The 12,308-nt window shown below is 38.6% G+C and overlaps 1 protein-coding gene across 1 annotated transcript in view; it reads right to left on the reverse strand.

Moving 5' to 3' along the window:
- Nucleotides 1-12,308, reverse strand: part of cgnl1 (cingulin-like 1) — a 140,672-nt gene that overhangs the window by 6,966 nt on the left and 121,398 nt on the right. The window contains exon 15 of the mRNA XM_078530314.1: nt 2,594-2,677. Within this exon, the coding sequence (XP_078386440.1) occupies nt 2,594-2,677 (84 nt within the window). The remainder of the gene's footprint in view (nt 1-2,593; nt 2,678-12,308) is intronic.

Below are 12,308 nucleotides of genomic sequence, written 5' to 3' on the forward strand. Positions count from 1 at the left end.
AACAGTGGCCCCCCCCTAGTTCTAAATTCTCCCACAAGAGGAAACATCCTGTCCACATCCACCCTGTCAAGTACCCTCAGGATCTTGTAGGTTTTAATTAAGACACTTCTTACTCTTCTAAACTCCAGCGGATACAAACCTGCTCTGTCCAACCTTTCCTCATAAGACAACCCGCCCATTCCAGGCATAAGTCTAATAAGCCTTCTCTGAATGACTTCCAATGTATTTACATCCTTCATTAAATAAGGAGACCGTTGCTGCGCATAGTACTCCAGATGTGGTCTCACCAATACCCTGCATAACTGAAGCATAACCGAAGCATAACCTCCCTACTTTTGTATTAAATTCCCCTCACAATAAATGATAACATTCTATTAGCTTTCCTAATTATTTGCTGTATCTGCATACTAACATTTTGTGATTCATGCACTAGGACACCCAGATCCCTCTACATCTCAAAGTTCTGCAGTCTCTCACCACACAGATAATGTGCTTCTTTTCTATTCTTCCAGCCAAAATGGGCAATTTCACATTTTCCCACATTATACCCCATTTGCCAGATCTTTGCCCACCCACTTAACCTATCTATATTCCTTTGTGGCATCCTTATGTCCTCTTCACAATAGAGATTGCAACAATTTATGGTGTGTTTCACTAGTTTTTGAGCTGCGTGTGCTATTTGTTTTTTAATAACAGACAATTGCAAGAAATTTAGACAACTGTTTAGTTTTAATTATTCATTTATGTGATGTGGGCGTTGCTGGCAAGGTTTGCATTTATTGTGCATCCTTAATTGCCCCAGAGAAGGTGGTGGTGAGCTGCCTTCCTGAACCACTGCAATCTGTGTAGTGCAGGTAAACCCACAGTGTTTTTAGGTAAGGGATTTCCAAGATTTTGACCCAGCAATAATGAAGGAGCGACAAGATATTTCCAAGTCAGGATAATGTGAGACTTGAGGCGGGGGGGGGATTTGTAGATTGTGGCAATCCCATGCCCCTTCTGTCTTTTGAAGAGCTAAAGGTCAGGTGCTTTTTGAGGTGCTTCTGAAGAAGCCTTGGCAAGTTGCTGCAGTGCATCTTGTAGATGGCGCATACTTCAGCCACTGAGCACCATGGCTGAGGGAGTGAATGTTAAAGTCGCAATTTTGTGTTTTCACATTGGGTAAAACTTGGATATTTCACAGAAACAAATTTACTAGTGAGCATTTTGACGGTTTTTGTAGGGTGAGATCTGGACATCTACAGCCAATAATTCAATTAAAATTAATTATCAGAACTTGGTAACCATTGCTTTACTTTGGATGATGGATACAAACTTGGACAATATCAGCACACTGTAGGATTTGTACTAATGGACAATAACATACAGTAGAATTTGTACTCATGGATAGGACCAGCACACTAATTTCTGCACTGGCGGATAATTCCAATGTTTTTAATGAAGTGAGTTTTGATGCCGAAATCACAGTTGACATCCTGGATTCCATCAAACCTATCCCGCTTGCAAGGTCACCACCAAGTACGTGAGTGTGCCTTAGTAAAACCCTCGAAAGGCAGAAAGACGCTTTCATGTAGGAAGTGTCGTTTTCTTTTCAAAACAAGAAATTGCTCAGGAAATAGTGCATTAGTTGTTACAATCGAATAGAGCAAATTGAGCGTTAAAAGTTGTGTAAACACTTGCTTTTTGATTACAAGGTGGATCTAACCAGTTTCTTGTAGAAAGTTAATATGAAGGCAGAACCAGGTCATAAAAAGTGTCAAGAGATGTAAGGGTGCAACACCTTTTTTCCATTATCCTCTCTTCCCATTCACACCATTTCTACTGTTTGCAAATCATGAAGGAATCCCTACGTACTCATCTTTTCTGCTCCAAAATGATCAGCGTCACTTGCTGCCCACAAATCTGCTACTGTTCATCCAGTGTACCACTCCATGATCAATATTCCATTAGGTAAGTAGTAATTTAGGTCATAAAAAAATAGCTATTCTCTCATCTCCAGTTGTTCCCTCAGTGCCATACCACTCTCTCCATATTATCAGCACTACACAAATAGATTTCCGTTTCATTGCCTGAACAGTTGTGTAACATCTGTTTCTCAATGGGTAAATGTGCTGCAGTGTGTGACATTGAGCTTGACAAACCAGGAGTGTCCCAGTTTTAATCCCTTCTCAATGCTTGGTTAGTCAATGGCAATCACAACATTACAATAGACACAAGATAGAGCCACTGTGGAGAGAGAAAGCAATCAGCGAGGGTTGTTACTCCAGATTGCTATCCTGTGACACCTATAACACTGCTGGACTGTCATACGGTAAACCAGCAAGAGGAATTGAAATAAGAATGCACAATTGGTGATGCCAATGCATCTAACTGGATGTATGACCAATAACCATTTTCATCTGCATGTTTTATTATCTTTGTGAATGATCTTAAAAACAAAGTTTTAAATTTCAGTGTGCACTTTTCATTGCATGATTCAAGACCTGCTAGAGTGTCATTATAATGGTTTATTTCTTTAATTAGTTACTGCAGTATTGAACTTGTACTTCATAATTCAAGAAGTCTGTTTAAAATTTACTTAATTATAAAGTACCTGTCTCTCTAACGAAATCTTGTCACACTCTAGATCTTGCCTTGTCGCTCTTTCCTGGAAAAGTTCATTTCGCATTTGCTCAATCTGTCAGTGAAAGAGAGAAATTATGTACAGCTGTTATATCAAAATGTCTTGGAAAGTTCAACCAAACCATTAATGTAAAAGGTTTAATTGCGCAATGTGAAAATTCATTTCTTCAAACCCATCCCTTGGGATGTTACTTTATGTTGAAGACTGTTGTTACTTATCTCTTCCTTGGAGTTAGTATCAATTCCCTTACCTAACCAGCGATTTTTTAAAAAATTGTGAGTGTGTTTCTCATTAATTATTTGCTCAGCATCATTTCTGAAAATGAATGTAATACAGTGGCAGTCAACGTATCTCTGAACTGCATATGATTAAAAAACCTTTTACCTTCACCCCTGCAATTTCAGTTGAAATCGACATTATAAATGCTTGGTTGCTACATTTACAAGTTCTGACATTTTTCACTTCCCAATTGCCAAGACTATGCAGCAGTGCATAACTGTACCTCCCAACTCTCTGCTTTAAAGCAAAGCAACATGACATTGCGATGTCCAACATGTTAACTTGACTCACGAGTATTTTAGACATCAATCAATTACAAAACTCAGAATGTGTTCACTCTTCAGCACAGCATCCTGCTTAAAAGTCTAAATTTTAAAGTTAACTTTTCAATGAGTCATATGTATTCAGTTACATTCCAGAATCAAATGCTGGCAAATTAAACCAGTGTCTAATAGATAAAAATAATAATCCATACCAACCAAAGTTTGTGTTGTAAGAGCAGATAGAGAGGCTACCTGATATAAAAGCCCTAGTCCCCATTGTACTCAATTCATTAAATCTGCATTATTTACATCCTACCTGTTACAATATAAACAGAGGCTCACTTCAGCTCCTGAACTCAGCCACTGACTAATGAAAATAAGTCTATATATGACACATTCACCGCTTCTGGGAAGACATTAGTCTGACTTATGGAGCTGGTTCAATGTGTTAGCAGAAAGTGATAATCCCCAATATATTCCCACAAATTAATTTCCAAATGCTGAAATCAAAATATCAGCCTTCCAAACTCAATTTCTGCAGTAAAATCCCATTTTTTTAAACAAAACAAATAGGCAAATTTTAATAAATATGAGTTTAAACCAAACCACAGCTTTACATGTGAACATAAGTAAACAAGTACAGCAAAAGAAAACAAACAGTTATGAATATAATATTTCAAAAACAGAAATTTGTTTTGGCAAAGGCACTCAGAACACAGGTGCAGTTCCGGAATAATTTCCGTGAGTTTCCTATCTCCTGCTTCACAGGTCCAAAATAAACATGATAAATCTTCAGCTGCTCTATTTTATTTCCCCTGGAACTTTTAAAACAAAAATATTTTTCCATCAAATTATAGGCATTTGCTATTAAGTAGAATTCAGTTTATGGACATTACACACACCATTACAAATATACTGGCAGACCACGAAGGCAGTTAGAATGCATCCTATGTATAATAATACTATCAAAGGTGCTATCATTCAGATGAGATGTTAAACCAAGCCCTTGCACTTTCAGGTGGACAAAAAAGTTCCCATGGCCCAGTTTGAAGAGAAAGAGTCCTCCCAGTGTCCTGGTCTACATTTTGTCCCTCAACCAACATCACTAAAATAGGTGTCATTGTGGCGAAACAGCTTGAAGAAATTCCTGGCTTTTAGTCTCAATGGCCCAAATTTTGCAGCTGACCTCAAAGAAAGCTGCCCACAAAGATATAACGATCTTTGCTTTTGTTATTCAAAACTTTTCCAACACTTTCTATCCAATTATATTTTAGCAAACAATACAGTTTGAATTACAGCCCCATGACAGGTCGTTACCATGCCCGCTCTTTGGGTTGTTATTGATTGAGTTTCCAATTCCGGCTGTTGCAAGATGTGTGCTTCTGCATGGGACCAAAATTGCAGAAAAACCGTATAAGCAGGCATTGGAAACTTTTCATGGCAATCAAAGAATAGCTTGGATATGATTAAAAGTGAATGCGGCACAAATAAAATCATCAGGCCAAAAGGAACATTACAAGATACTCTCAACCATAATGACTGTCTAACGAGATTGAAAGCCAAAACGAAGAAATAAAATAGTCATTCTTCAAAAGAAACAGTTGTTTGGTGTTAGGACTAATGGGAAACAGCCTACAAACTTCTAGGATTCATCCTGATTTTTTTATATTGGGCCTGAAAGGCCAAAGAATTGATTTTAGAAGCGAGTTAGCATCTGGAATAAATGCAGATGTAATTTAAAATCTTACGCTGAGGTTGAGACACACTGATATTTAGGGCTGGACTCGAATAGTTCTGCAAGAGGTGCCTAGTCTTGTAGGTATAGAAAAATATTTCTCACTAGATTTGATACAGTAATCTCAGGTTACATTCCTTTTCCGCTGTAACTCCATGTACAATATTCATAACAATAGCGGTTATACTAAATTCCAACAGAGTCCATGATTTTCTGCCATTCAAATTATGGATGGAAATCATAGGCTACGTGCTTCCTGCGAACATGCTCCCTGAAGGAATCTCGGAATTTGCCATCAAATCTTCTCCCTTTTTCCTTTAAAAGGGAAATTTTAATTAACCAGGCATCTATAATTTTGAAGAGTATTTCCTCACATGCCATGAACTGATATGCTGCTAATTCTGCATTTGTGCCTCAAAAAGCAATAACTGCTTTACATCTTCAGTGTTCCCTTCTTTGAACAATCTACTGGCTTTTAAAACCCAAGTTTGCCATCACATAACTATTTCTTAAGTCCCCTCACCTTTCTTCCGACTGTTTTTAAATTTTGCAACATCAATGAAGGCAACTGCAAATTCATTCCTTCATTCCAATGATACTCAAGGAACAGCCTCTCCATCTTTCGACTGGGCACTTTACAGCCTTCTGCGCTCAACAATTTTAGATCATAACTTCTGCCCCATTTTGGTTTTTTTTCTCGCTGGTTTGGTCTTCCTTCTTGTTTCTTTCATAATTCCTCTACTTTGCATTCGGGTGGCAGCTAACCTGCCATTCACACCTCCTCCAGGCACATCTTTTGTTTCTTTACCTGGCCCATTATTATTTCTTTTGGCCTTGCACCAACATGACCTTTTGCCATTTAATCTCTCCTGGGGTTGAGAACCCAAGAGGGAATTCAGATAGAAGAAAAACAAAGCTGATAATGGAAGTACAACAGCAGTAAATGCCAGCATCAAACAGAGTCAAAACAGAATAACGTTAAAAAAGCAGAATTAAGTACACTCTATCTGAACGCATGCAGCATTCGCAACAAGGTAGGTGAATTGGCGGCATGAAAAGAAGTAAACAAGTATGTTCTAATTGCCAATATGGAGATGTGGCTGCAGGGTGACCAAGGCTGCGAACTGAATATTCAAGGGTGTTCGACATTTAGGAAGGACAGGCAACAAGGAAAAGGAGGTGGCATATCACCGATAATAAGGAACGAGATCAGTACATTAGTGAGAGTGAATCTTAGATCAGAAGAACAAGATATACAATCAGTTTGGGTGGAGCTAAAACACAGCAAGGGGCATCAAACAATTGTAGGAGTTTTTCACAGACTACCAAGCAGTAGTGGTAATGTCGGGCACAGTATAAATCAGGAAATTAGAGGTGTATGTAACAAGGGTAATACAGTAATCATGGGAGACTTCAATCTACATATAGACTGGGTAAATCTAATGAGCACTAAATCCGTGGAGGACAAATTCCTGGAATCTTTACGAGATGGGTTTCTAGAACCAACTAGAGAACAGGCTATTTTAGATCTGGTATTATGCAATGAGAGAGGACTAATTAATAATCTTGTTGTAAGAGAACCCTTAGGGAAGAGTGACCACAATATCTTGGAATTTTCCATTAAGTTGAAAATTATGTAGTTTTGTTTCAAAACTTAAATCTTAAATCTAAACAAAGGAAACTATGAAGATACGAGGGGACAAGTTGGCTATCGTAGATTAGGAAAACACATTAAAAGATATGACAGTAGATGGACAATGACTAGTATTTAAAGAATTAATACATGGTTTACAACAAATTTACGTTCCTTTAAGGGACAAAAACCCAACAGGAAAAGTGAATCAACCATGGCTAACAAAGAAATTTAAAGATTGTATTAGATCAAAGGAAGAGGCTTATAAAGTTACCAAAAACTGTAGTAAACCTGAGGATTGGAAGTGTTTTAGAATTCAGCAAAGGAGGACCAAGAAACTGATAAAGAAAGAGAGAATGGAAATGAATGTAAACTAGTGAGAAACATGCAAATGCACCGTGAAAGCTTCTATAGATATGTAAACAGGAAAAGATTAGCAAGGACAAATGTGGGTCCATTACAGGCAGAGACCAGGGAATTTATACTGGAGAACAGGAAAATAGCAAGAAGCTAAATTATTACTTGGTGTTTATCTTCACAGAGGAGGAAACAAGAAATCTCCCAGAAATAATAGTGAATCAAGGGACTAGTGAGAATGAGCAACTGAAGGAAATTAGTATTAGGAAAAATTAATGGGACAAAAGTTGATCTACATCCTAGAGTGTTGAAAGAGATGGCTATAGAGATAGTGGATGCATTGGTAGTCATCTTTCAAAATTCTATAGATTCTGAATGATGCCTGCAGACTGGAAGGTTGCAAATTTAACCCCACTGTTTAAGAAATGGAGAGAGAAAACAGGGAACTACAGACTTGTTAGCCTGACGTCAGCAGTAGGGAAAATACCAGAATATATTAAGAAGGGTGAGATAACTGGACACTTAGAAAATAATATTATTAAGCAGAGTCAACATGGATTTATGAAAGGGAAATCACATTTGACAAACTTATTGAATTTTTTGAGGATGTTGCTAGCAAAAATAATGCAGAACCAATGGATGTGGTGCATTTAGATTTTCAGAAGGCTTTCAATAAAATCCCACACAGGAGGCCAGGAAAGAAAACTAGAGCACATGGGATAGGGGGTAATATACTGGCGTGGATTGAGGATTGGTTAACGGACAGGAAAGAGAGAGCAGGAATAAACTGATCATTCTCAGATTGGCAGGTAGTGACCAGTGGGGTACCACAAGGATCAGTACTTGGGCCTCAGCTGTTCACAATCTATATCAATGATTTGGATGTGGGGGCTAAATGTAATATTTCCAGGTTTCCTGATGACACAAAGCTAGGTGGGAATGAGAGTTGTGAGGAGGATGCAAAGAGGTTTCAAGGGGACTTGGACAGCATTAGTGAGTGGGCAAGAACATAGCAGGTGGATTATAATGTGGATAAGTGTGAGGTTATCCACTTTGGTAGGAGCAGAGGTGGAGAATATTTCTTAAATGTTGAGAGATCGGTAAGTGTTGACGTCCAAAGGGGCCTGGGTATCCTTGTTCATAAGTCACTGAAAGCTAACACACCTTCAGTATGTGCGCGATAGAAGGGCAGAATGTTAGACCTGAGCCACACTGCAAGTGTAGGTTTCCCTTTCAATTTCTATGCTGAGTGGATATGGTTACAGAGGTTGTCTTTTGCAGTCAGTGCATGTAAAGTATTTCAAGAGAATTTAGTGTTAACACTAGAAATTAGAATTGGATTGGGACCTTCCAGCTTTGTGTGGTGCAGTGCCACACTGAACAGTACAGTTATTAAATGAGCCATTGGATCTGCTTCAAAATGACAGGATAAATAGAATTCCACAAGCCTGTGATCAACGGATTATGATAATTGATATGACATCATCAAATCAAATTAGTCTCCTCATATGGTGGTTGACATAAAGACCTTGGGAAAGGTTCAGAGGAGAGCCACAAGACTGATTCCCAGCTGAAACAACCTTGAGCTATTCACATAGGCTTAACAAGGTGGGCTCAGCCACAGCTTGCATCTACAGAGCATCTTTAGGGAAGTAAAATGTTCCAAGGGGTTAGGAACATTAGCAGATGAGTTTGCCTGCCAAGCCACACAAGGAGATATTAAGACGAGGGACCAAAAACGGTCAAAAAGGCAGGTTTTGAGAAGCGTCTTAAAAGAGGAGAGAGGGAGGTGCAGAGGCTTCAAGAGGGAATTACAGAGATGAGGGCCCAATCATCCTAAGGTATGATGGTGGGCAAAGGAAATTGGAATAGACAATAAGCCAGAATTGGAGGTGCACAGATTTCTTGGGGAATTGTTGAGCTGGAGGAAATTACAGTGTTAGAGAGTCCGAGGTCATGGAGGGATTTGAAGACAAGCACGAGAATTTTAAATTAAGGTTTTGCTGCCCTGGGAGCCAATGTAGGTTGGTGAGCAAAGGGGTGATGGGTGAACGGGATGGTGCGAGTTAGGATATGTGCAGCAGGATTTTGGATGAGCTCAAGTTTACAGAGGGTAGAGGATGGCAGGTCAACTCATTATTGGAATCAAGTCTGGAAATAACTCAAGCATGGACAAGGGTTTCAGATGCATAGATTTCAGCTTTGCTAAATGTATATAAAAGCGCTAAAGGATTTTGCTCCTACTGGTAGATTGGGAAAACCAGTGGTCATATGTATAAGTCATGCATGAGTAGGGACTATGTCAGATGTTATGCAGTTAATTTATGGAACAAGTTGCCAGATCAGGCAGTGAGTGCTGACTCTTTGCATACTTTCAAATGGCAACCAGGCCTCTTCCTGGATGGGACAGAGCTCACATCATCACTTATTTTATTCGTTCATGGGGTGTGGGCATCTCTGGCTAGGCCAGCATTTATTGCCCACCCCTTGCTCAAAGGGCATTTAAGAGTCAGCCAAATTGCTGTGGGTCTGGATCACATGTAGGCCAGACCAGGTAAGGACGGCTGACTTTAAGGACTTTAGTGAGCCAGGTGGGTTTTTAGAATTGGGGGTTTTTAGGATTAGCAATGGTTTCATGATCATCAGGTTTTTGATTCCTGATTTTTATTGAATTCAAATTTCACCATCTGCCATGGTGGGATTCAAACCTGGGTCACCAGGGCATTACCCTGGGTCTCTGGAATACTAGTCCAGTGACAATACCAATATGCCACTGCCCGCCCCTAAGGGTAAGTCGGTAAAGTAAAGTAGGTAGGGTAGGTAGTTAAAAGTAGGTAAAATGCAAAGTAATATAAGAATTGCCAATTATAAGAATTGTGGCCTCATGGGCCAGTTTTGATCACCTAAGGGCAGTTGGTGTGTGTCTTCCAGATTTTTTCCCCTTAACTGGCCTTGAATTTTTATCTGCTTTCAGGAATTACACAGCTTGCCAATAGGATGTATCTAATTATGAGCATTTGGGCGTTGCAACTGTATAGTTTTGATGAACTGGTAGTCCTTTCCCATCCATGATTTCTGTATGCTCATATCACATTGCAACAAATTTACAAATAATTGCTAGGTAAATTTTACATGCACTTCAGATGTAAGAACATTAGATTTAGGCATCGCTGGCCATAATGCACTGCCAAATGGGACACCCCCAAAGTATTCAGAAATTTGTAATGGAGGCCCTTTTCTTTTAAATGTATCCTGTGATGCTATTCTGTCACCTATCAGTTTTCGACCTGACCATATACTCTAATAAACTGTAGCATTAAAAATGTGTTACTTCTTAAGTGCTTTTCAAGGTATTCTTGGAAGCTTAAACACAGTAGAACATGGCAGACTCATGCTTAGAGTGTCCAGAATTTTGCAGGAAATATGAATTACTTGGGTGCAAATAGGTTTTGCTTCCATCCAGTCTGCTATTCTGGTACTCAATACAGTTCTATTTAACTTAGTGGTTTACTCAACCACTTGTACAGTGGTTAATGTTAATAATAATCATTAAACCAAAAATATAACTTTATGGTTAGAAAATATATGCCTTTTTAAAAAATTGTGCTTTGCTGGCCTGAACCTGGTCAATCTGCTCTCAATGTCCCTTCACATTGTTGGCTCTAACAAAACACAAATGGACTGGGCTGATGGTTTCTCCACAGAACAATGAGACTGGAAACTAGCCTATCGAAGAAATCTACAACTTAGATTTTAAAAACTAAAGGTCCCTTTTTAAAAATAAAAACACTTTGCCTCCATATCACTGCAGCCATGTCATGTAATATTTTAACTCACACCAGAAAGATGCTAATTTTTGCTTTAGAACATTAAATTACCGCATACCTTTAACACTATCGCAGTATTTAATTTTATAAAGACATTTACTAAATAATTTGAAGTTTTATTTTTCAAGACCGAATTTAAAATCATGCTGCAGTAGCTTTGAAAATATAATTGCGAGACCAGTCTAAAACATTTGAACCAGATACTAACAGGAATGTAGAATTACTTTGCACTATCTGTCCCACGCATCTCTATCCCTGAACTATTTATCCCTGCAGATCTTAAGCTTTACTTACCTTTTAATTGTGGTTAAAAACCTCATTATTCCCACATTTATTTGAAATCAAAGAGGTTAACAGTCTAGTTGTTGGTGCTATGGTTTTTTTTAATACTATACACTGCTGAATTCCTTCTTATTCTGTTCCATTTCATCCATTACTTTTTAATGTTTAATGGAATAGTTTTCTTTTATTATTTGGCATCCAAATTCCTCCTGCTCTCTGGCTGGAATGAATTATTCTCTTCAATAGATCCAGAAATGCATCCCACAAGAAAATCAAACCTTTTACAGCACAAATCCTGATTAGGATCCATTTCAGCTGTGGTTTTCATGCATGACAACACTACCCGCCCCCACCACCAAGTAAGGTGAATCAGAACCCAAATTTTAACCCCCAATCTACCAATCCATCACAATACAATACAAAAAGGCTGATCAAACTGGTGACTCCTATTTTTAATTTCAAAAACTATATGGTGAGATATTCCAAGGTGACAGTCACGCAGAGATCCACAATAGTTGCAGCCAAACCTGACTCAGGAGAGAGAAATCCAAAACATGTTAATTATTTGAAAGCTTCTGTTCTGGAGGTTGCATTCCAAATCACTTATTGCAATGGCCAAAATATTAACTTGTCTTGCTAAGTTACTTCTAAATGCTGTTGACAAAGCTGGGTAAAGGATGGAAGCCAATTCTTCAAGTGTAAAGAATGGTATACATACCTGTTAAACAATCCTGACCTTTTGGTTCTGGTTCCTATGGTATAAAAAATGTGTAGCCTCTTGTGATTAGTCTTCCTCATAGCTACTTTTTATAGATTAATGGTGAATTATATAGACAACTTTTTGGCCAGAAGTATGTCAAGGAACTTATCCCATTTTAGGGGTGGAGATTTCACTAGGTAGGTAACACATCTTTCCTTTTAATTTATATTTGCAACGTGTGCAAAGGACACTTTTCTTCCTGTCAATTGCTAGCAATAGAGACACACTCCATCAATCATTTTGTAAGTCCTTGTTTGGAGGCAGACAAACAAGGTCCAGGTTCATAAGAAACAAGAGGTGTCAGCTGTGGCTCAGTTCATAGCACCCTCGCCTTTGAATCAGAGGGTTGTGGGTTCATGTCCCACTCCCGGAAACCAAGAACTGTGATTGTACTCGAAAGAGTTGCAATCTGTGACTGTTGATAACTCGAAAGAATTTCATAAGAAACAAGTAATAGTCTAGTTTTGCATAAGTGTTCGCTTCACTGAATAAGCAGCTACAGTCAACAGGAAATTCTTGTTTCCATTTCAAAATACAAAGTAGATGAGG

The sequence above is a fragment of the Cetorhinus maximus genome, chromosome 26 (genome assembly GCF_964194155.1).
Source record: "Cetorhinus maximus chromosome 26, sCetMax3.hap1.1, whole genome shotgun sequence".
NCBI classification, from domain to species: domain Eukaryota; kingdom Metazoa; phylum Chordata; class Chondrichthyes; order Lamniformes; family Cetorhinidae; genus Cetorhinus; species Cetorhinus maximus.